Genomic DNA, 21910 nt, shown 5'->3' with positions numbered 1-21910 from the left:
AACGGATGGAGGGGTATTGAGAAAGCTGATAATGTAGAAGTAGAAGATACGGTCTTGGTGCGTTACAAGTCAAAGATAATGAACTCGAAGTAACAGAAATGCTATTCGGATTGATTGGTACAAAGATTGAGAGTTTGAGCTTCCTCTAGGCAGGCGGAAGAAGGTCGGAGCTCTCGAGGTGGTGCCCCGCTATGACATCCGAGCTGTCACCCCAGTCGCGGGAGGGACGACCGTTGGTGGTTCGGCCTTTCTGTTGATCCGTAAACAACGGCACCACCTCACCTCTATAGGGTAGTTTCATTGGATTATCACAGGTTCGATGAATTCTATGTAGCAAAATACACAATGGTATGACTCTAGGCTAGCCAATATTACCTCAATGATTCGTCTGATGCACTCATATTGTTGCACTAAATGAGCTTAGCAGGAGCTGACTTACAGTTATTATTGACTGATCAAACATCGTTCACTGTATGCACAAATGGACTAGATGCTCAATCCAATAGTTCAGGTGACGAGTGTCAAAACAGATTTGTGGTCGAATGTCCGGTTATAATTCAAAGCAGCTTCAACAGCTATTCACCAAGCCTTGAGCAGTGATATTGCTTCCAATTACAGCGTTTGATGACTGAATGAGGACGACGGATTGCCTATAAGAAGCACGCTCTTGGAACCTGTCGGCCCTCTCGTGTCTCCAAGATCTTCTGGCCATACAGCACTCCCACGACTATCACTTCAAAGCATTATAAAGTAGACCGACCCGGTTAAAAACATGCGCATTCTCCTAAGTTTGGTCTCCCTCCTCTCGCTCGCGACCGCGAATCCCGTGTCTCGCAACCCCTCGAATCACGATGGCGAATATACCTGGGAATGCGGCAAGGTGGGATGCTTCTAAACAACATTGAAGGCTTCCTCTCTACTAACATATCGCAGAAAGCTCCATACAATTCATTAGATTGCAGCAAACTCCTTCATTGGATGAAAGACACTTCCAAAACGGGCTGGTTTGGTATTGGAAAAGCCGATCACTTAACGCAGTACTGGGATTCTTGCCAGATCTATATAATGACCGGGCCTCTCGGTCATTTCGCCCTCGAAATACAGCAGGACGAATTCGTTGATGTTATCAATCGGGGGATGACGCGTGAGTGCCAGGATGATTGGACCCGGGTAATGGTTAGTCCACACAACAACACTTGGATAGCCTTTCTAACAGAGAAGGGCTGGGAGCCTAACCATGGATTTTGAGAGAAAGGGAGCATTCCTATTTCCATTAACTTGGGATAGCCATTCAATCAACCACTCATCATCTCAAGAGCTTTTCCACAGTAAGTGAGTGCATAAGGACTCAGGGGTTGGTTGATACTACAGTGATATGAGTTTGACCTTGTCCACCAGTCTTTATGCGAGGTTCTAGGGCGATGCTTACAATATGCATGTGGCTTGTGTCTTTTTCCGAGTGCCCTTTGTGCTGCAGGAGATTAACCTAACACCAAAATCTCCCCAAGCTTTGTAAGTAGGCCCTCAAGGAGCAAGAAAACACTAAATATTTAATAGGGTATTAAAATAAACTTGGTAAAAGTTCCCCTAAACTTAGACTAGATTTACATAAATATCTTAATTGCTTAAGGTTAAGAACCTGGGCTTTCTTTCCTCCCCTAGGTATCTAGAGATTAATCCATCGCTCAGTTGTCACTGTCGCATATAAAGAGCACTGTGATTAAGTTAAACCACATCTAGCTACAATTCACAAAGCATGCAACAATATAATGTTGAGAGACGTTCAATAGTATATACGAATAACTCAGGTAGTAGCATAATTCACTTTGAGCTCCAGTCCCTAGCGAATCAGAGCCTTAATGTGCGTCTACTCAAATTGCGATTCACAGAACTAGCTTAGCTAGGTACCTAGCTATCGTCAATTATACAGTGATAAAGGATGTGGATGAGAGAGATATGAGGTCAATCAATGAAAATAAGACGCTCACGCTTATCTTAGCATAGACGCAATTTTCCATACCTGATTATAATCTGACTTACTTATAAAGCCACCACGTTACATTCGATCTCAAGAACACAAACCAGCTCCATCTGCCACAATGCAGTTCATATTGCTATTCATGTCGCTTCTATCTCTTACGAGCGCCAACTTTTTGCGTCACAACATGGAGGTCCGGGATCCATCATACAATTCGAGCACATACTACTGGGGATGCGGGTCGAAAACCACAGCCGCTCGATCAGCCTGTGAACATGTTCTTCATCAAGCGACTCACAGTCCTTTACTCACCGAACTCGTGAAACCCGGGCAGAATAGATCCATATCGTTTTCCTTCTTTTCCTGCAGAGTAACCGTGCTCACTAAAGAAAATTACGACCCTATAAAGAGCCCTATTCAAAGGGATGAGTTTCGACATGTCGCGAACTGGGGATTCAGATCATTATGTGATCCGGGAAGGCATCGCACCTGGTATGCATATGTTACAGACATGGAGTGGACGTTCGATGACAGCTTTTGAGAAAACGGATGCATTGGTGCTTGGTCACGAAGGCTTTTGTTTCGGGACCATCTTGGCCATTCATAGGCTGATTGTACACTCAGTTACACAAATGTTTAGAAGAATCGGGGCGAGAAGAGGAGAACTTGGAGCCACAGTACCAAAGGAAGTACTGGTGCACAAACCTGGCTTAAAGACCAAGTGAGGAGATCTTTATCCATTTCTGAGCTTTTGGAACAACATCAAGGCCAGTAGATATCGGACCAGATGATACTTTCAAGGTATCAATTCTGCAGACTCAGGGAAAACAAACGCCTTTCATGTTGATTATCCAGCAGCTCAACTTTGATTGTGGTTTCGCAACTAAATCGATCAGGTGGTTGGCAAGAAGGTTACACAAAACGCCAAAGATACAGCTTGACGTCAATCGTCAAGCTTCTACAGCCCAACAACATCTCTACAAACCCATGAGGAACTTATTGCAAGATTGTTCGCGGCTCAAACTAGACGAAATTTACCTAAAGGGAGTTATTTGTTAAGGCAGCTGCAAACACTGCTGGCAACTGCTAAGTCACCTGCGGGATGATTCACGGACAAACGCCCAACAGTAAATAAACTCTGCTGACTCCTCCTTATCCCTTCTCTCCTGGCAAAGTCCTGCTCTTGAAATCTTCTTCATCTTCTCGCTGATTTCTCACGATGTCGGATCCTTCCAAGCCAGGCTCCTCAATGGAGTCCTCCAACGACATCGAATTGACCTCGTATACGAGCGACATTGATATGGCCTCAGATACGAGTGACATCAACATGGTTTGGGAGGCGGGCGACAACGAGACGTCTCCCCTTGAAAAGATCCCTCCCGAAGTTCTCTCCTATGCCCTGTCCTTCATCCCCGACAGAGCCTCTATCCGTTCTGCCATTCTCTCCGGCCTGAAGCTTTACAACGCTTTCAAGCAATGTCCAGCCTACATCGCATCATGCGTCCTCTTCAACTCCATGGAGGAACCCGTTTACCAGGAAGTCGTCGTTACTTTCAACATGAAAATGGCAGAATGGAGGGGCCTCAAAGCTGGCATCAAGGCTATCAATCGCGTCTATTCGAGTGAACAGCAGCGTATCTACAGCCAGTTCCTCAAGTTCGATCGAGTCGAGGAGATGTGGCGTCTTCATAAAGCTGTTGAATACTTCGCGCAACGCCTTCCTTCGTCTCTCATTGAAAAGCATCCAGTCGTCAAGTACAAAAATGCATTTTCTATCAACACTAATGTTCGGATTCGCTTCCAGCGTGCGCTGTATCGCTTGGACGCGTGTTTGAAGATCACGAAGCTCATGATTGCCTCGCATCTACATGACGATCATGGGAAGAACAGACCCCCGACGGAAGAGGAGCATAAGGAGGCTCACTGGGTTCATTGCCTTAAGGATTTGGAAGAACATCGTATTCTCAAGGCTTTTCACAACCAGTATTCTGCCGTGGAGATTGAACAACTGACTAGCATCTGCGGCATCTTGGTTACCGAAATCGCACCTTGTAAGTCTCTCGCCAATAATGATTACACATGATGCTAATAGTTCCAGCTTTCAATACTTTCCTCGAACGAGATATCGAATTGGGTACCCAGCTGCCATATTACATCAGCCATGCCCTTTGTCCTGGTTCAATGAGTCTCATTGCTCAAGGCCTTCCTTTTCTGAAAGACTTTCTCACTGCCGGGTCGCGAATCGAGAGAGCAAGGATCATGCGAAGTATCAATCCGCCCATTGACTGGAACCCCCATCTCCCAACCAGGCTCCCCTTCCCCGGTAACGACGAGCAGCTCACCTGTGTTGTGCATGACTACGAGGGGGCTCCGGGAAAGTGGGCACGGATGGACACTCCAGACTTCATGATGCGTACTCCTTTCATCAAAGATCCCGACCCCGGACCAGAGAACGCGTGGCATATCCTCAGTCGCTTTGCAATTTTCATGAACGAATTCGATGGAGATGTTACCCCTTACCAGCCACTTCCTTGGGGGTACGTCTTCTGGGACATTGACATGTTCGACAAGGCCGAATTCACCAACATCAGAATTGAGCACCACAATGAATCCGGCTTCACCCTCGACGCAAGCCACCCAATTCACGCCATATGGCAGCCCCTGGCTAAATGGGATTCACGTACGGCTACTGACCTATTGCTCATGTCCTGCCAGCAGAAGGTCTACCTCAAGAACCGTGGTGAAACGGGATACTTCAACTTTGACTCTTGGGCTATGTCCGCTGAAGCGAATACGCTCCAGCAGTTGGACGACATGTCCGGGGAAGAAGCGCGGAATCTTCTCCGTGACATCTCATCGCCTGAACTATTGCAGCAGTTTCTCACAGAAATGGAGGCTTCACACCCGGATATTGTTCAAATGGCCATTGATTTGGCGGCAGCTGGACCCGTGACTGCTTTGTTCGCAAGCACTTCGACTGGACCTCCAGTTCCTGAGGATGATGATGACGATAACGATGACAATGACAGTGACAGTGGTGAAGATGACAGTGAGGATGATGCGAACTGAGAACTCAAAGTTGCCAGATTTGCGTGGCGTTTGAAGACTGGAAGACAAGCCATCTTCAAGGCAGTGTAACGCCACCTTGTGCTCTTCGCAGTGCCTCCAAGCGCCTTTGCGTGATCTACTGACTGTGCAGTTCGACAAAATTTCAGTTTGGCATTTTCTTACATCAGACTCTCAAGTCTATTGCAATTCATCAGAAATCCAGTTTGGCTTTTCCTTTCAAGTTTCGCGTCTATGGTCGCGAAACAATGCTATTTGATACTGTCTAAAGGTCTCGGACATATGAGACTAGCTCAGTCATGTACGACAAGGTCGCTACGAAAGGCATTTGAGACTGGGGAGTTGCCAAGATCTCACAGATAGCGGAAATTCTTAATGGATTGTGTCTTCTAGATGACCAATAGTAACCTGTCTAATTTGCTAACCGTCTGTCTCTCCGTGAGCGCGTAGATGTAGATCACAAAATCTTCAGAAGTACCGGATCCCGCTCTAAGGTCCCCAGGCATCCCATATGTCTTCTACATCCATTACATCCTCTACAAATGCATCTATATCACCCCGTCCCATAGAGTACCAAAGCGCCTCATCGTCTTCATCATCGTCCTCATCAGATCCCGAATCATCTTCCCACTCCTCTTCTCCAACAAGTTCCCAGACAGCTTTATCTTCGCTCTCCATGTCTATTCTCTTGAACTTGTAGTGATCCCAGTCAATCTCCTCAAGGTTCGGCACAATCATGGACTTCTTGCTCCAGAATTGGTTGAGCCCAGCGATGAGGTTATCCTTGGATGTCGTCTTTGCAGGGGCGTTTGACTGAAATTCTCGGACCTTGAGGTACTTGAGTCTCGAGTGTGTGACACCAGTGTCTAGGGTTGAAGTCGGTAGAGGATGGCCGTTCAGGCATAGGCGCTCGGGTGATCCAACGGCGTGTAGGAAAGCCTTCAAAGTGAGTGAACCTTCTTCCATGCGTCCTCTGTGAAAGACAAAAGTGACATCGAGAAGGTTGAGGTTAGGGAAGGCTTTGAACTGGTCCTTGTAAGTATCGAGATTCTTGTCCCCCAGAAGCATTGTCGATGCCAGTTCGAAACCTGGTGGGAACGAAGTCAAGCTCTCTGGTCGCTCTGAGCCAGCTACACAGCGGACGATAAGTTCTCTCACGGGCCGGTTCTCCTTGAAACTTCCATTAAAAAGCATCAAAACAAACTCCATATCCAAGTCGATGTCGTTGAGTTGTAGGGTGTACAGATTCTCCCACAGGTTGATGTGCGGGGTGAAGAATTGTGCTTGCTTGCTCTCCTCAAACTCCGCCTTTTCGGTGCTAAGTTTCTGCAGCTTGGGCATGAGAGGGAGTCCATCATGTACCGCTTTGCACATGATGTGATCCAGTATGAAAGCCTTTGGATTGTTGTTGCAATCTCGCCAGGTAAAACTAGTGACGTTTGGCGACAAGAAGAGAATAGAGGCAAACAGCAGTTCCAGAATGCCATCATGCTTGAAATCGGGAGAAAACATAAACCGCTGTTTTGTTCGCTCAAGCATACAAGCCGACCAAGCGAGTTTGTGAAGACCAGCGCCATCGAGAAGACGCATCAGAGCAGGTTTGTCAGAAGGACATCGCTTTGACCAAATCTTCTTGCATTCGGGCATTTCGAGTTTCCTGACCCGTGATCCCACCAAATCAGCATAGCAAAGAATGTACTGAACAAATTGGCGAAGTTCAGGTCTTTGGATGAGATTGATGAATATGTTTGTGACATCCTGGGGAGTAGTCAAGATGAGATTCCGATAGAGCAAGGGTTCCAAGACATCCCTGGTGGCTTTGGAGGTATATGTCAGTCTGGAGAGAGTAGCTGACGCCTTGTCCATGCAGCAGTCGCACGAACTGTTGCTGTCTATTTGGTGCTCATGTTCAGTGACGATCTCGGCAGCCAGAAGAGATCCGATGTGATAGAGGATGTCGAGGGGCAGTCTTGGTGTTAGTACCGGTTGTGGCACTGTTACAGACTGTGCCTCATTTCGAGACTGTAGCTCGCCTGAAGTCGCCATGGTGAGCGGTTTGAAATAGTGGCCGTCGGGGCCAGTAGATGAAATAGTCTAGTAGATAGTGAAAATTGCAAGATGAAGCTCAGAGAGCGGACCGTGAAAGTCAACCCGACACGTTTTGAAGATGATGCAGAAGCAGAGATATTTCGGCCAGTCGCCCACGGTAGGTGGGCTGTAACATCTTAGTGGCTTGATACGAAGACCGCCGCCGAAATCGCCAACACCTCAGCTAAAAGGACAGGAGAACCTCGTTCAGAAGCCAACGACACGGAAAACACAGATCGCGAAATAAGATATTAGTACAGCTTAACCCATCTGACCTAGTTAATCGAAACCCCAGTCTCTGAAACCTCATGAAGGCATGAAGAATGATCAACTACCACTCAGGGGGCAAGAAAACGCCGAACCTTGATAAAGGGTGTCAAGATAAACTTGGCAGATAGCCACCTAAACTTAGGCTAAGCTTACCTAATTATTCTCATCACTTAAGGTGAAGGTCCTGAGTTTTCTTTCCTCCTGTAGCTAGGTACTGGACCGTAAGGTACCTTACTGAGTCCAACTGCCAGAGCTCTCACTACGGCCCCACACCCCGCCATCCGTCCCGCTGTGGAAACCAACCGATCCTCAACATCAACAAATAAACCATTCAAGATACCTACGTTTACATCCTTCAAAATGGTAACTCTCCCTTGCTCGAAGCACTTCTCCCCTAGCTAACAACTCCAGAACAAAGACTCATCCTTCACGTTCGTTCACATGCACCGCTCCCGCGACGCAGACCTCTTCGAGGACTTCTGCAAGGACAAGCTCCCCGATGACGAGATCTACGTTCCACCTGTCCACCAGCCCATCAACCCGGAAGACGAAGACGATGTTGTCCCGGACCAACATGCCGCTTTTGGAATTCAGCGCGCTACGCAAAAGTCAAAGGAACCTGCCTGGAAGGACCTGGGTCTTTCGCAGCTCATGAACAAGGGTCCTAGTATTGGAACTGGTGGAAAGCCGAAGGGCTCTGGAAGTGCTCTGCCGCGATGAATGGGATGCATCCTGTTGTTTTTGCTGTTTTGAGCAAGGCGTTGGGCGTAGCATGACTATAAAGAAGCAGCGTGTCAGAATGGTTCAATATTAAATAAGGCATGATATCACATCGCCAAAGACACAATTCGTCTCTATCAAACCCAACCCATCGTAAAAACTCCAAAACTCCATCCCCACCACTTAATTCTTCCCCAAGAATCCCTCCCTCTCCAATACCTCCGGTCTAAACTTGACGAGAAAGACCGTCTTGCCAGGCCACATATCACCTTCTGCAACCGTGTGCGCTGTGACTCTCGCTGGGAAATCAGCTCCGTCACAGACACCTTCCACAATACCGGCTACGTAGGCAGCGCAGTTGAGCTGGCTCATTTCTTTGGGCACGCTGATGTATTGGTTCACGAGAGGTTCGTTATCGATGATCATGTATTCGTCTGGTGTTTCGGGGTTGGCAGATTTCTCAAGTCGGTCTGCTTGACGGCCGAACAGGTGCTGCCAGATATTTTGCTTTATGAAGTGGAGGAGGGCAATGATGCTTAGTGGTCGAGTCTGTGTACGCGCTGGTTCGCGGAAGAGGAGAAGATCGAGGAGTTTCAGGCCGATAGAGTGGCCTTGGAGATTAAGTCTGCACATCATTAGCTTCCGCGGTTCGCAAACAGGGAGTATTGAACGTACCGCTGTTCAAGCTCCTGAATGCCCTTGACCCTTCTCTGCGCATACGTCACCATCTCGCCAAACAGATACGCAAAGCTCGCCTGGCTCAGCTCAGCCGTCTTGGTCCTATTCAACGGGCGACTGTAGATATTCTTTCCATTGCTGGGGTATCGCAGACCAGGGTCTTTGCTGCCACTTGGTGCAGGCGTTGGCGCCACGGTGTTGGGGGGTTGGTGGTTGCTCATGATGGGCTGTGAGGCTGTCGCTGGAGCATTTCGCAGCTTCTGAATTACTTTGGCAGGACTCGTATGAGCTCGTAGGCGGAAGAATTCTAGCGTGGTTGTCGTGCTTTGAGGCTCGCTGTCGCACGTGTAAACGTGGGCTTGTCTGGAGGGTGAGGTAGAGGGAGGTGACATATGTGGAGACCTGAGGTGCTGACCGAGCTACACCGAGAGTTCACCTTGATAAGTCAATCACAACTGCACTGAAATATCCATCAACATCCACAAAAGCAAGAATTTTGATTCAAGAAAGTGAGGCATGGACTCATGAATTACTAATTATGCTCTAAGACTACGTGTTATGCCATCAAATTATAGAAAGAAGCAAAGTCCAGCAATTATCATCCTCATGCAACCCCAAGCATCACCCTCTCGGTGATGCATTTGTCGAAGTCCTCAGACTACTGGACGGTAACGACCTTGGATTTGAGCTCTTTCTGTTTAACAGTAGCCTCAATCCAGCCAGAGGCATCCTCAAGTGCCTTTCGGGGACTCTTCTTGCGCTTGAGCAAGAACCCTTGAATCTCTGCAGGCGAGAACATGCCCTCAGGGATGAGTTGTCCAAACTCCTGCGAGATCTCCTTGAGTTCTTCGATCGACAGAGTCGTCTCTTTTCCTTTGTTATCCAAGAGACTGTGGATGCTGCCATTCTGTGCCTTGGGTGCAGCAGGTTTGGTCTTGGACATGGGGACTGGCTTGTTACGCGACATCTCGTACATCCGGTAGAAGAGTTCCGATGCCTGTGCGCCGGTTGCGTTCTTGAAACCAACTTGCACATCGACTCGGCCCGGTCGAATGAGAGCCTCGTCGAGGGACTCGGGCTTGTTGGTTGTCATGATGAGGATGCGACCTTCGTGCGAAGCAACACCATCAATGGCGTTGAGAAGTCCAGAAAGTGAAATACTTTCCACAGTCAAGATGTTATTAGTACCCCTGTTGCTAGTATTCTCTCTGTCTCTTCTGTTTCGTCTTCGCTTTCTGCGTCTCTTTCTGTCCTCCTCAGAGCTGTCGGTATCGCTGTCGGAAGAGTCTTTGGACTTTTTGGATTTCTTCTTTTCTTTCTTCTCCGTCTTTTCTGGCTTTTTTCCTTTCGCATCGCTGCTCTTTTCTCCGGTAACGTCTTCATTCTCCTCCTCTTCGTCTTCTTCACCGTTGGGACGACGAAGACCAGCAGTGTCGATGTCCTCCAAAAGGACAACACATCGGCGAGGAAGTCTGGTGAACAAAACAGCCAGATCCTCTTCGCTGACGGTAGGATCTTGAAGACTGATGACATAGATGTCGATACCGAAAACGCCAGCCAATGCAAACGAAAAACTTGTCTTGCCAGTACCGGGTGGCCCATGAAAGAGATAACCACGGCGGAGAGGAATACCTCGAGAAGCATACCACTTAGGAGTTCCGGGGTGCAAATACTCGTTGATGTCTCGCAAAACATCGTGCTTCTCTTCATGCTCGAGAATCACAGTTCTCATTGGTCTGATAGGTCGCCTGGCAACTTGCTGCCACATGCTCCAAGCATCACGGCGACTTTCTTTTATTCTGGGGCGGTAGATGGTGGTCTTGTGGCGAGTATCGAGGAAATAGGCTGTTTTGGCATCTGCAAGAAGTTGCTTGATAGGGTCTACGAATTGTCAGTCAGGTATCGATTCAAGATTAGTGATATCAACTTACCAATAGACCTGCCGAAGCAAGATATCTTGAGCTCCTCAACATCCTTGGTCCCTCCCCAACCGTTGGTACTTTGCAGAGACTCTCTCTTCCGGTTGACCCGAAAGTAGGTCCTGTCATGCCAAAATCCTGTGGTGCCCATGGCTGGGACGTATCGTGGATTCTGGGGGGGGGTGTCAGTGGCTGCAAAAGGCACGAATAGGAAAACTTACACATCTAGCTGCGTCGCTGGCAAAGTTGAGATACTTAGGCGAATCTTCACCGTCTTCGACAGTATTAGTGGCTAATACATCTGCTTGGTCTTCTTCCTCATCCCAGGCACTCTTAAAGACAGTCTGGGCTGTGAGATGGCGATTAGACGCAATGTCCTGCTGCTCCGACAGGAACTGCATGAGTGTAGAATAGATCTGATCATTCTCGCTAACGTATATGGTACACCTAAAGTAAGTGTGAAGGAAGTTATCGAGCGCTGCATACACTTGATCGAAGAGTTTAGACAGGCCCCAGATACAACCGAGAAGGGTGAGGAGCATAGATGGGTCAAGGCCCAACTGAGCGCCCACGAAGCGGTAGACGAATAGGAAGAGCTGGAGCAGAGGCGAAGCTTGGCCTGCGGATACAAGAAAAGTGTCCATTATTCCAGGGAATGCTGAGGAAGAGTTTAGTGGTTGGGCGGTGCTGTTCATGGCTTGGAGAAAAGGAGACCAGCCCATCTTGCTCATCTTGGTGATGTCCATGGTGTAGGAAGTAAGTGAAGTTGTTCAGGCCGTGATAAGGCAGGGGAAGGTTGGCTTCAGGTTTGCAGAAGTCTAGTTCCTCCTGTTGGCGAAGACGTTTATGCGGATGCAAGTGTTCAAGCAACTGATCCAATAGATAGAGGCCCTTTCTTGCTCGGACGAGTTAGATGCAAGACTGCGCTGGCAGGGTCACACAACTTCTCCTCGGGGCCTCCTTTTATACCTGAGGAGAGGGAGACAAGAAGAGCATATGACCTGACCCTCGGGTCCGGCCCAGCTCTGAATTGGTGTTGGTTGAAGACGCTGATGCTGTTTCTGTTGCTACGGGTGAAGTGAAGATCAGGCTGTGATTAAGAGAGGCTCGAGAATGCCTTGTTATGCACTTTGGGCGCGTAGTATGCAGCTTGAATCCGTAGAAGGAACCCTGTATTTATATCAGTGATAATGTAGGTTGGTTTCCACCTGGTCCGAATCCTTTGGGAAGTGGTTAGGTCATGTTGGGTCATGTTACCAAGCAAAAAAGCACACTTGTTTTCCCTTTTTTGCCCTACGTACATGACAATTAGGTAGACCACGCACTTCCCGTACGTACACACATAATCTGCCTAGATTTTAGGCTCTACCAAGACTGTTTATATTCTTGTGTTCGTGAATACGTGCACGGGGGGGTTGATTCACCCTAAAATAGACTATGCCACTTTGTGTAACGATCGAGTACTCTCCCGGGCCAAACCATAACCAAGTATGACTCAAAACAACTCTTGGCCATGGCAATAAGCAAATGAAAGTGTTTTCACTCTTGATGTGGGGTTGATCCGACGAGTTTGTTGTGTGCATGAATTGCGTAGGTCGCGCTCATTGCCTATCTCTCTACAGGGTGTGTGAGTGGCAATTGGTGTGAGTGGTTGGATTTCTTATTTTGAGGCACCGCATGCAACAAGAGGCAAAACCAACAGGCAGCATTAACGCTACTAGAGATGGTTGTTGTTGTGGCCTGCTTTTCGGGTCAGATTTGTCTTGTTTTTTGTTTATTTCTTCGGTTTGCTGTAAACAAGAAAAAAACTTGTTCAGCCTTTATCAAATTGGGCAAACTTCACTCCGAATACGACGACTTACATGCTCATTCAGCCTTGTGTTGTTTGAACCTGCAGACGAAAAGAGGGGTTTGAAATCCATGAGCATAAGCTGAAGTGATCAAATGACCTTGGCTTGTCCTAATTGTGTCTTTGCATACTGCCAGGCTTGTTCAATCTGGAATACATATCGCGAACCGTTGCGCCCGAATAAGCTTGAGTGAGGCTCTGTTGCACTTTGTGAACTATCACACCATTAGGGCTTGGTTACATTTGGCCTTATGTCGGTTGCATATGAATAAGACTGGTGAACGTGTTCAGAGATTTCTGTTTGAATTGATTGGTGCGTGAGACTGATACTCAGTCATGGTGGACGAAAACGCATGTGAACATTGATACAGGTGCGCTGATATGCCAAGTACACGGTGAAGTATTGCGCAGTGATGCAAGACATGAAGAATTGAAGAAGTGAACATGAGTGATCGAGACCAATTGCCCTTATGCAGTAGGATATTCACCCTCAACACCATGCCGAACCGCAGTGAGCTGATTCATGGGCACCATTCAAGCATTGCCCTCTTCCGTCGATTCAGGCCACTGCTAAACAATCTGAAGGAAATACGAAAAATGTCTATAACATACCTACTATGCGAGCAGGCGTCCTCAGAACTGTATAAACCGGTCGATCCCCCACGATAGCCTACTCTAGCTCAGATGAGGCTCAACGCCACTCCGCCCTAGCACATAGACACACGCTCAACCATCTATCATCTCACCCAAAAGCACGCGTGATATCGCCGTACACCTACGCCGCAACAGGCTGCTCCTCAAGCTTAGTCTCCGCCAACTTCTCCTGCACATCCTTGACACCAGCATCCTCGCCAAACTTGAATCCCTTGACACTGGTATCCGTTCCACCCGCGAGGTAATCCTCGCTCTCACCAATCTCCTTGCCAGCTGCCTCCCACCGTCGGTACTTCTCATCACGCTTCTGGCGGCACAGCTCGTTCAGCGCTGGCCAGTATGTCTCGTGGTCATACTCAAAGTCCATATCACCGCCCCAGTCGAGGCTCCACAGCTGCTCAGGAGGAACGTACTGCTTCATGTCTTCGTTGAACTTGAGCTTCTCGCGCGTCACGGGGTCGATGAAGGGCGTGATGATTTTGAAGAAACCCCATACGATCCACGGCACTGATATTGTCAGTTCTGTTCTTCGTTACAAGAGATACACAGTACTCACCGTTGATAATGAGAGCCTTGCCTAGTCTCTCAGGATAGTGGTTCTGCAGAATATGCAACACCTCTCGCGCAACAGATACGGGCACACTCGTGTTCTTGCGCTCCTTGCTGGGCTTGAAATTGATCATGAGGCTCAGCATCTCCACTCCTGGCGGCATGAGATCCGTCACCCGCTCGACCATGTAGAACAAGTGATGCAGCTGTCGGGGACTGGTATCCGTGTTTTGTCTCGCCGGGTTAAGATACTGACAGGGCCGACCCTGACGATCATATCCGATGATCATCTGCTTTCCAGTCTCCTGCTCAGGAGAGATGTACTCGGGCGTGAAACCCTCGAGACCATACTCCCGACGCCATGCGAGAGTTGCTTTGAGCCGCTTGGCAGAGTCGTCGACTGACCACTTTGTAGCCCGGAGATAACGGAGGAGACACTCGCGGGTGAGCCATGAGCGCTCGTGATCAGTGATGGGGCCTGATTTGTCCTCCTCATCCGCCTTCTTCTCGCATTGGATCTCGGTGATATCCTTGACCTGCTCTAGCAGAGCCTCATACTTTGTCTTTTGCTCATCTGTCAATTCCGGCCTTGGGAGAGGTTTGCTGTTGGGTCCTGGGCTGGCAATTGGTGTCTTTCGAGGACCAGCTGTGTTTTCTGTAGAGCTCGCCATTTTCAAGACTTTTCTTGAGGTCGAGCTGTGAAAAGGTGAAGGAGATAAGTTGAGTCTCACCGCTCGATCAACCTGAGTAATTGGTCAAGGCTGACGAGTCTATGATGAGCAAATCCGCCAAAAGATGTCCGTAGAGACTCCAATTCAAGCCTCTTAAACAGTCGAATTCTCACTAATAAGACCAGAAGAAACAGAATTCAAGAAAGAATTCAAAGTCAACCTCTCATCTCAGCTCAGGAGAAGATAAATTGATGGCTTTATCCATTCACGAAATAGGTGACTTGGCAACGGGCTCAACAAGGAGCCGCACACGAGCCAGCCAATCACTGTACAATCCCACAACGAATTAACCTCCGGGACCGGCTTCCGCTAGCTGCAATTACAGGGGACTCTCAGTAATTTCCAGGGGATTTCGGATGATGCGGGGCGTCTATCTTCCATCCATCGTGTGCAGTTGGCCTCCAGCTTGAGACAAATGCAGGCTGACATGCATTTTGATGTATGCAGCCGTTCAAGAGCTCGTAGTCGTATTCTTTATACCAACACTTATCGTTAACTGAGACTACCTAATGTTGGTTGGGGTATTTCGTATCTCACATCCAACAAACATTGTAACCGCCAAAGTGGTAATCTCATGGAGACCGCTTACAAGCGAGTTACCCTATTCTTCTAGATAACGGGATGCAATAAGTCGACAATGATGCATTATGGCATGACCAATCTCGCTTTAACATGAATTGACTTTATAATCTTGATAGAGTTTCCGAAATACAGATTTGAGATAACCGAGCATGGGCGACTCACCGCTAGAGCTGATCAAACCTGTCAAATCCAAGTACCTACTTTATGTTGAGAGCTATAAGTCAACAGTCGATATCACATACTAGATTGCCCGACACTTCAATGTCTTATATTTTCCTTTATCTCATCTTTCATCATCAGCTATTCCCAGTATCTCCTCCTCCTTGGGTGACCAAACGTCTATCATAAATGTCCACAATACTCTCATGTGTCCATGTCAATGTCTAAAGTACTTTCAGCTATCAACAAAGACAAGAAATGTACTCCGTAGTAAAAGCAACAAGTCTATCGCTTGCGCACGCCCCTGCCCGTGATACTCACGATCACATCCGCATTCCTTTAGCTCCCCAACCTACTTTTTACTCCGATAAATCATGAATCCAACTCATTCATACGCCTCTCATGTCTTTTCTTTTCTGTGCTGTGTTTTGGGAATCTAGACAAGTTTGCCGTCTGGGTATGGAGTGGTAACTAAGCGCGAACGGGACTGCGGTTGTCACGTCTCGCTGACTTCTCTCTAATGAGCCTCTTGCTCGTCTCTTCGTCAAAGCCGCAAATATCCCTTAAGAACAAAAGTCTGTTTTCATATTAGTTTGGTGCCTTTTGATGAAGCATGTTCAAACTCACTTGTCTTCGGACGTCTCTTTCTCCCGCATATCTTCGAAGCTCTGTTGGCTTTCCATCCAAGCTGTTGCTCGACCTCTTGGATCGACCTTCTTGACCCAAAGGTTGAAAGTTCCAGTTACAGGACGGTGGTCACTCACTCGGACCTCATGCCGTCTGTAATCAAATTGCTCAACACGGCCTCGTCCTCTGTATAGTAGTCGATCACACCATGCAGGGCTTCGTCTCTTCTCGCTGGTGTCGTAGTTGTCAGTACCAACGTCGTACTTGTAAGTTGGCGCAAATGTGATGGGCATTTCTTCGAAGGCTCGAAGCTTGAATGCTGGATTTCGTCTTCGTGCCACCAAAAGCTGATCACGTTCGAGGAGTTTGCCCAGATTGTTCTGCTTGACTGCTGTGACCACTGTATCGCGAGACATGGTGTCGATTCGGTAGTTCAAGTCGCCATTGAGAATACACAACTCATGATCCATGATCAGACTGCCATCACCACCACCTACGAAGCTGTCAATGCGAGCAGCAGAATCTCGTTCAACAGCGAACAGATTAGCTTCCAAAATGGCAGCAATGTCATTGTGTCGGGCGTTCGCTTGTGACTGCCCAGCAGCCAGATGGCAATTGACAAGGCAGATGGAAGTATCATCAACTCGGAAGCGCACAGCAACGCAGCCCTTGTTACCGTGCAAACCACCCATACCTCGCTTGACTTCGGCGCCTTGGAGCCCCCTGATCCTGTCACGTAGGGTTGCTTTCACAAAGACACAGGTGAACAATCCAACCATAGGTGCTGTATGAAGGAGGTGGTATAAATCGTCCGCTGGCATGTAGTCGTCGAGGGTCTTCATCAAAAAGTCACGCCAGTCCCGATATTGGTGGCTCATCCGTTCCTGGTCTGTTCCTGCTTCTTTCTTCTTGGGCTTCAAGAATCGCTTAGCCGTCAATTTCTTGTCCTCCAAGTCCACAAGTTCCTGGAAACCAAACACAAGGATATCTGGCGAGCCACTCGACTGAACAAGATCTTGAAAGAATGTCGAATCGCCACCGGAATGTCGTAGACTCGAAGGTGTCGATGCTCCGGCGTTCCAAGTAAAGAATAGTGCTCGTATTTCGTCAAAGTCACAGTATTGGGTATCTTTTGACTTCATTGAATCTTCGAGGAAGTCATCCTCAAGCAAGCCATCCCAAGCTTTAATCTTGTTGTCAGCCCCCAATGAAATAATTTGCTGTCGGTCCAGGAAATATGAGCAAGAGGGGTCGGCGGCCATCTTGACAATGGGATTCTCATGCCCCTGCCACTCTTTGAGAATGACCCAAGGTGCCTCCTCCACGTCATATACACATATTTTGCCGGTGTTGTACGCTGCCCAGATGTAGTTGCCTGCACTCGCCAATGCGTTGATCTTCCATGTGCTGATGTTCATCATCATTACGCATGAATAGTCATTGATATTGTAGACAGTCACCTTGCCATCCACATGACCAAAGAAGACCTTATCCGGATGTGACTTGACAAGAGTGCCCGAAGTAACCTCGCCGGCACTATCTGCGATCAGGGGACGAACGAGCACTTGGAATTGGGTACGCCCGTCAGCTGTCGGCGCAAATACTCGAATCTCCTTGCCTGTTGCATGCCAAAGATAATCCCCTATGACCATGGAATGTGTGTGTCCTTTCGGAAGCTTGTAGCTCTGCGTGGGATGTCCTGTAATGTTTGCAACTGCTTTCTCATCCGGCCCCCAGACAAGTAGTGTTCCCGATTCATCCATAGTCCAGATTTCGTTCCAATGTCTGAATATCCGTACAACTTCGTTTCGACCATGGACATTTGGCTTGCTCGGTGTTATGGCATGCGTCGCCACCTCGACTTCCATGAGGTCTCCTGTATTGGTACCGATCCATAGCCTCTTGCCTTCTTCTCGCGGGTCAGCAGCGGGTTTGAAGCTGACCGCTGTCGCCTTAACTCCCTCAGTATGCTGTAAGCTCATAATCTGCTCGCCGTCTATGAGACTCCACACCCTTGTCATGTAACCACTGGCGCAGATAAATTCACCACAAACATCGAAACTTCTCGCATCATACTTTGTCGGAATCTCATAAGTTCCATGCTTGCTGAAGGGCGGTCGTCGATTGGTGTTTGAAGCTTCGGGATATGTGGTAACGTGATGAATAGGCTCAGCCTTGGGAGCAATTTTTGCGGCAACAACTGGAGTGGATTGCACAGCCTTTGGAGGTGCGGCAGCAGCAATCGGGGCGGAAATGGTCGTCGGGGCGATACGGAACTCGGCTGGTGTTCGGTCAGAGGCTCTATCTATCGTCATAGACCTGCCATGACCTCGTGAAGGAGCTGCAAGCTGTTGCTGAGGTTGCTGTGTCGTAGGGGTCGAAACAACTCGTTTGGGTGGTGAAGAAGTAGGCGCGGGATCAACGGCTTGCACTGCTGTCGTTACAGCTGGACGTTGTGGACGTGGGGGAGGAGGCATGCTATTACTATTATTGTTTACTGGAGGAGGTCGAGGCGGGATGTCAAAGTTTGCAGGTCTTGCAGGTAGTGCTGGCCGAGGCTCGCCAGTTACTTGAGGAGTTATATGGCCTCTTGAGAACCCATTGGCCTCTTCACGATCCTTTCTCATAGTTGTGATCGAATGATGAACAGGCGGAGGATCAAAGCCCACAACCACAGATTTTGGCCTGCTTGGTTCAATGTGTGATTGTGGCCTTGGTCGTGTTGGTAGTTTTGGAGGTGTCTCCTCCCCAGATCCCAAGCTACTTGGCGGACTGTTAAACGGCGAGTTTTCCTGGGAGATGCCACCCTTCCCAATGACTGTTGGCCCGGAAATAGATGCGATCTTGGGAGGCGCAGGTATCAGTGCCTTTTCATTGCGAGGGGCCGGCGGTGGTGGAGGAACCTTGGCTTCTCGAGTCCTGATCAGCTCCCCAGAACGTCTAGGTGGAGGCGGTGACGGTGGCCTCGAACCGCCAGGGCGAGGAGACTTGGGAGTATTGAGAGATGGTGAAGTATTAAGTGATCGACTTGGAATCTTGAATGATCGGCTACCGCCGGTTGGTGTTGGAGGTGTCGCGACAGAATCTGGGTTTACGAACGAAGGTTGGTCTCCAACTGCTAGTGCTGAGATTCGACCCTTCGGTGGCGATTGAGGTGGAAGAACCGTCACAGCTGGAAGCGTAACCGACGCAGGTGGTTGTTGCAGCTGAACTGGTTGTGGTTTCGGGGTCGGAGCTGGTCGTGCGGACGTCGGCGGGGGAGGGGCATCGTGATTCACAGACAGTGCCGCTGGTTTAGGCTTTGGTCTCGCAGGGATTACTGGGGTTGAAGGACTGGCCGGCGGTACTTCTTGTCCAGGCTTGAAATCACGTAGACGGTTCGGCTTGGGAGCTGGGGAGATAGGTCGTGAAGGAGGTCCGGTGGCAGCTGGCGCTGTAGCAGGTGGAACATCGACAGGTTTGCTGACGTTGGAGTTGGTCGAGTTGCCCATGTTCTCGAATCGGGCTCGTAATGAGGACACTGGCTTCTGTAAGACTGTTAGCTTTGTAGATACATGAGACAATGGGAATCCATACAAGTGAAGAGCCATCAGGCCCTTCTCCATTGGTTGGCTCCATGATAATAAGACAAATGCTTCCTCTCGACAGCGAGGGTCGAGGGTGACTCTACCCGCTACACCCACGCCCAGTCGTCTCACTCATGAAGGCATCAACAATCGAAAGTTGAAGCTGAAACCGGCGCGGCAAGTCGTAACAAGCCAGAGTCAAGCAAAGGGAGTGTAATGAAGAGCCAGAATTCGAGACGGTAAATTGAAGCTCCAAAAGTCGGCACTGGGCAGTGACAAGGAACGTTGGGGGTCGACGAAAGAGCGGGTGGGTGAAGTTAATGTTAGTGACAGGGGCCTTTGGCGAGAACCCAAAGAGTCTCGTATCGTCGATATCGTGGTGGAAGTGTGTGAAAAACTAGCGAGGGATGTTTTGGAGAAGTGTCTTGTTTTTTTCTCATTCATAGTCCCCTATTCTCCTCGTGGCTTCGATGTCGATCTTGCTGCGAGTTGTCTTGCGTGGTCTCTCACAATTTCGAGCTGGCTGAGCCACCCTTATGTCATAAGTGGGTGCGTCTAGTGTGGTTCTTGGCACTGTAGAGACATGTGTTTTGCGAGAGATCAGTACTGTGCATACATTCTCGTTTCATGAATAATGCACTGTAGAGCTACCAGGGGTCAGGGATTTCCGCTAAGGTTCCAGGGGTGTATCAGCGGGGAAACCATCGAAGTTCAAGATGTCCACGCGGTCAGTAAATGAAATACTTGTAAGGAACGTCATGATATAAGAATAATCGCTAAGAAAGAACATTTTTGTAAGTAGTTTAAGGTTATTCTGAGGCTTGAGATAGATTATATTGCCTAAACTTTGGCTGGAATTAAAGTCATGCTAAAGAGTACCTCAAAAATTGTCCGATTTAGTCGTTGTACCTGTTGATCGACTGTCATGAAACAGTTGCACATATTTACCTGCAACAGAGAAAGCTCTAAAGATATTTGTTAGAGATGGTTTAAGATACCTAGTACTCAAAACTCATCATAAGCCTGCACTCGTGATCGTCGACTGGCCCCAAGGAATCAAGTGCCGATCAAGCCAAGGGTTCATATATCATAAAGTTCAGTCTCAACTCGCCTTGTGCCATCAAAGCACAAATAATTGATCCCTGTAAAAGCTTCGCCTGTGACCTTTCTAACGGCAGTTTGTGGTTGCCGCAGCGCCCCCAGGTGAAACTGTTCTAGCGGCGGGAGATGGCCAAGTCAAGCACTGAAAACCATCGGAGCTCTCTAACGGTCCTAGGGTACGTACTCAACTTTGGCGCCAAGCGGCAAGGCCTGGACCTCGAAAGGAACCTCTTGGTTCATCATGTCAGGCCATTCCACTTACACCTTGACAAAACCCTGCCTCTTACAATCTTTGACTCCTGCGTCCCGATTTTCGCTCTCAAAAATTCCAACATCACTCTGAGCTTTCGATTATCGCCAAAATGAACACTGTAAGTTTACAACGAAACAAATCCGATCATTGCGCCGTTGATACTGACTGCTCTAGGTTAAATCTTTCTGGTTCGTACTTTTGCGCCTCCGATTTCCGCTCCCCCGATCTTTAGCAATTCGAAACTGACAATGTTGATCATAGGCTGGGCTGGGGCTCTCTTTGCGTCGGTAAATAATATCACAATTCCTTCTTCCCTAGTACATCAATTGACCATATCACAGCTGGTGGCGGTGCCTACTACTTCGCTAAGCAGCAGATCAACGCCGACCGACAGGCTAAGATGGAAGCCCACCGCAAGAAGAGACAGATGATTCAGGATTTGGAAACCACAGAGGGCAACGGAAGCCCTGCCCGCACCGATAGCACCGGTTCCCCAAGCCAAGAAGCAAGCAGTGACCCTGCCCCTACGAGACATGCGCCCGAGACCGAGAGCCAGCGAGTTGGAGAGAAGAGCAAATACGAAAGTGCAACTGTATACCGAAGTCCGAAGGGAGATCGATTCTCCTAAGCCAACAACCCTGAAAAGTGTCTGTGAGGAGAAGGCTCGGTATTGGAGCTGTGTATAACAAGTACCTTAACGCATCGTCATTGTGAATTACCCCAAAAGGCAAAGGATTCAGATTGCTTGGATATTTTGAATTGAGAGACTATCACTGAATTTATTTCATTTGCAATCGTACACAAATTTACTCACCAAACACTGTCATATTCAGTGATAAACTGGATGCCACACATCTTTACGGACAAGACCGGTTGGAGTGGAGCCTTGAACCTGGTTCCGACCTCGCTTGGAGCTTCTACGGAAAGAATCGCTCTTTTCTGTGTTGCTGCAACGTTAGCACACTTTCACTAAATCAGTATTACGAGAAATTGAATTGTGTATTTTCCTGAGATGGTACAGGCAAAGTGACGTTATTCGCGGCTCGTCATGAGCGTCATACTCGAATTACCGCTTGTAGCAGGCCAAGCCACGTGCTGAGAGACCCGGCAATTAGGTGGG

General features: G+C 48.5%; 9 protein-coding genes across 10 annotated transcripts in view; 4 read left to right on the top strand and 5 right to left on the bottom strand.

Moving 5' to 3' along the window:
• Positions 1-343: 343 nt before the first annotated feature.
• FVEG_15500 (hypothetical protein) lies at positions 344-1437 on the top strand. Of its 2 annotated transcripts, XM_018904629.1 has the most exons (3): positions 344-880; positions 934-1176; positions 1231-1253. In XM_018904629.1, the coding sequence occupies exons 1-3, from the start codon at positions 773-775 to the stop codon at positions 1246-1248; spliced, it is 369 nt and encodes a 122-aa protein (XP_018749026.1). In that variant the 5' UTR covers positions 344-772; the 3' UTR covers positions 1249-1253. The 2 variants fall into 2 exon arrangements, with proteins under 2 accessions (XP_018749026.1, XP_018749025.1); XM_018904628.1 differs by having other exon boundaries at positions 934-1437.
• A 1760-nt stretch (positions 1438-3197) lies between these two features.
• FVEG_04553 (hypothetical protein) lies at positions 3198-5047 on the top strand (the record flags this gene model as incomplete). The annotated part of the gene is made up of 2 exons (XM_018892345.1): positions 3198-4029; positions 4077-5047. 2 exons carry the CDS (start codon positions 3198-3200, stop codon positions 5045-5047), a joined length of 1803 nt encoding a protein of 600 aa, XP_018749024.1.
• Positions 5048-5388: 341 nt separating this feature from the next.
• Positions 5389-7530, bottom strand: FVEG_04552 (hypothetical protein). The gene has a single exon (XM_018892344.1). It carries the CDS (start codon positions 7088-7090, stop codon positions 5534-5536), a length of 1557 nt encoding a protein of 518 aa, XP_018749023.1. The 5' UTR covers positions 7091-7530; the 3' UTR covers positions 5389-5533.
• Positions 7531-7586: 56 nt separating this feature from the next.
• FVEG_04551 (hypothetical protein) lies at positions 7587-8305 on the top strand. The gene is made up of 2 exons (XM_018892343.1): positions 7587-7765; positions 7814-8305. Exons 1-2 carry the CDS (start codon positions 7763-7765, stop codon positions 8120-8122), a joined length of 312 nt encoding a protein of 103 aa, XP_018749022.1. The 5' UTR covers positions 7587-7762; the 3' UTR covers positions 8123-8305.
• Positions 8063-9188, bottom strand: FVEG_04550 (hypothetical protein). Its single transcript, XM_018892342.1, has 2 exons — positions 8798-9188; positions 8063-8747 (listed from the first exon to the last, which is right to left on the bottom strand). Exons 1-2 carry the CDS (start codon positions 9019-9021, stop codon positions 8306-8308), a joined length of 666 nt encoding a protein of 221 aa, XP_018749021.1. The 5' UTR covers positions 9022-9188; the 3' UTR covers positions 8063-8305.
• Positions 9189-9278: 90 nt separating this feature from the next.
• Positions 9279-12097, bottom strand: FVEG_04549 (mitochondrial chaperone BCS1). Its single transcript, XM_018892341.1, has 3 exons — positions 10941-12097; positions 10732-10891; positions 9279-10681 (listed from the first exon to the last, which is right to left on the bottom strand). Exons 1-3 carry the CDS (start codon positions 11463-11465, stop codon positions 9459-9461), a joined length of 1908 nt encoding a protein of 635 aa, XP_018749020.1. The 5' UTR covers positions 11466-12097; the 3' UTR covers positions 9279-9458.
• Positions 12098-12845: 748 nt separating this feature from the next.
• Positions 12846-14712, bottom strand: FVEG_04548 (hypothetical protein). The gene is made up of 2 exons (XM_018892340.1): positions 13779-14712; positions 12846-13729 (listed from the first exon to the last, which is right to left on the bottom strand). The coding sequence occupies exons 1-2, from the start codon at positions 14440-14442 to the stop codon at positions 13344-13346; spliced, it is 1050 nt and encodes a 349-aa protein (XP_018749019.1). The 5' UTR covers positions 14443-14712; the 3' UTR covers positions 12846-13343.
• A 589-nt stretch (positions 14713-15301) lies between these two features.
• On the bottom strand, positions 15302-19986 carry FVEG_04547 (hypothetical protein). The gene is made up of 3 exons (XM_018892339.1): positions 19447-19986; positions 15871-19397; positions 15302-15820 (listed from the first exon to the last, which is right to left on the bottom strand). Exons 1-3 carry the CDS (start codon positions 19486-19488, stop codon positions 15715-15717), a joined length of 3675 nt encoding a protein of 1224 aa, XP_018749018.1. The 5' UTR covers positions 19489-19986; the 3' UTR covers positions 15302-15714.
• A 677-nt stretch (positions 19987-20663) lies between these two features.
• The window catches only part of FVEG_15499 (hypothetical protein), a gene marked incomplete at both ends in the record, with an annotated part of 3013 nt that continues 1766 nt past the window's right edge, over positions 20664-21910 (top strand). The window contains 2 exons of the mRNA XM_018904627.1: positions 20664-20713; positions 21109-21382. Of these exons, the coding sequence (XP_018749017.1) occupies positions 20664-20713; positions 21109-21382 (324 nt within the window). The remainder of the gene's footprint in view (positions 20714-21108; positions 21383-21910) is intronic.

This window comes from Fusarium verticillioides, chromosome 4, assembly GCF_000149555.1.
Source record: "Fusarium verticillioides 7600 chromosome 4, whole genome shotgun sequence".
Taxonomy (NCBI): Eukaryota; Fungi; Ascomycota; class Sordariomycetes; order Hypocreales; family Nectriaceae; genus Fusarium; species Fusarium verticillioides.
The sequence above is the reverse complement of the archived record's forward strand: the minus strand, read 5'-3'. Positions and strand labels throughout refer to the sequence as shown.

Excerpts from the sequence above, each read along its gene's own strand:
- FVEG_15500 (XM_018904628.1), top strand. The coding sequence starts at position 773 with ATGCGCATTCTCCTAAGTTTGGTCTCCCTCCTCTCGCTCGCGACCGCG. Across the intron at positions 881-933 it reads ATACCTGGGAATGCGGCAAG|AAAGCTCCATACAATTCATT; the intron begins GTGGGATGCTTC and ends AACATATCGCAG.
- FVEG_04552 (XM_018892344.1), bottom strand. The coding sequence starts at position 7,090 with ATGGCGACTTCAGGCGAGCTACAGTCTCGAAATGAGGCACAGTCTGTA.
- FVEG_04550 (XM_018892342.1), bottom strand. The coding sequence starts at position 9,021 with ATGAGCAACCACCAACCCCCCAACACCGTGGCGCCAACGCCTGCACCA. Across the intron at positions 8,748-8,797 it reads ATTCAGGAGCTTGAACAGCG|ACTTAATCTCCAAGGCCACT; the intron begins GTACGTTCAATA and ends AATGATGTGCAG.
- FVEG_04549 (XM_018892341.1), bottom strand. The coding sequence starts at position 11,465 with ATGGACATCACCAAGATGAGCAAGATGGGCTGGTCTCCTTTTCTCCAA. Across the intron at positions 10,892-10,940 it reads CCAGCGACGCAGCTAGATGT|AATCCACGATACGTCCCAGC; the intron begins GTAAGTTTTCCT and ends ACCCCCCCCCAG. Across the intron at positions 10,682-10,731 it reads TTGCTTCGGCAGGTCTATTG|ACCCTATCAAGCAACTTCTT; the intron begins GTAAGTTGATAT and ends GACAATTCGTAG.
- FVEG_04548 (XM_018892340.1), bottom strand. The coding sequence starts at position 14,442 with ATGGCGAGCTCTACAGAAAACACAGCTGGTCCTCGAAAGACACCAATT. Across the intron at positions 13,730-13,778 it reads CAAGGCTCTCATTATCAACG|TGCCGTGGATCGTATGGGGT; the intron begins GTGAGTACTGTG and ends TGACAATATCAG.
- FVEG_04547 (XM_018892339.1), bottom strand. The coding sequence starts at position 19,488 with ATGGAGCCAACCAATGGAGAAGGGCCTGATGGCTCTTCACTT. Across the intron at positions 19,398-19,446 it reads GGCCTGATGGCTCTTCACTT|AAGCCAGTGTCCTCATTACG; the intron begins GTATGGATTCCC and ends ACAGTCTTACAG. Across the intron at positions 15,821-15,870 it reads AAAGAGACGTCCGAAGACAA|ACTTTTGTTCTTAAGGGATA; the intron begins GTGAGTTTGAAC and ends ATATGAAAACAG.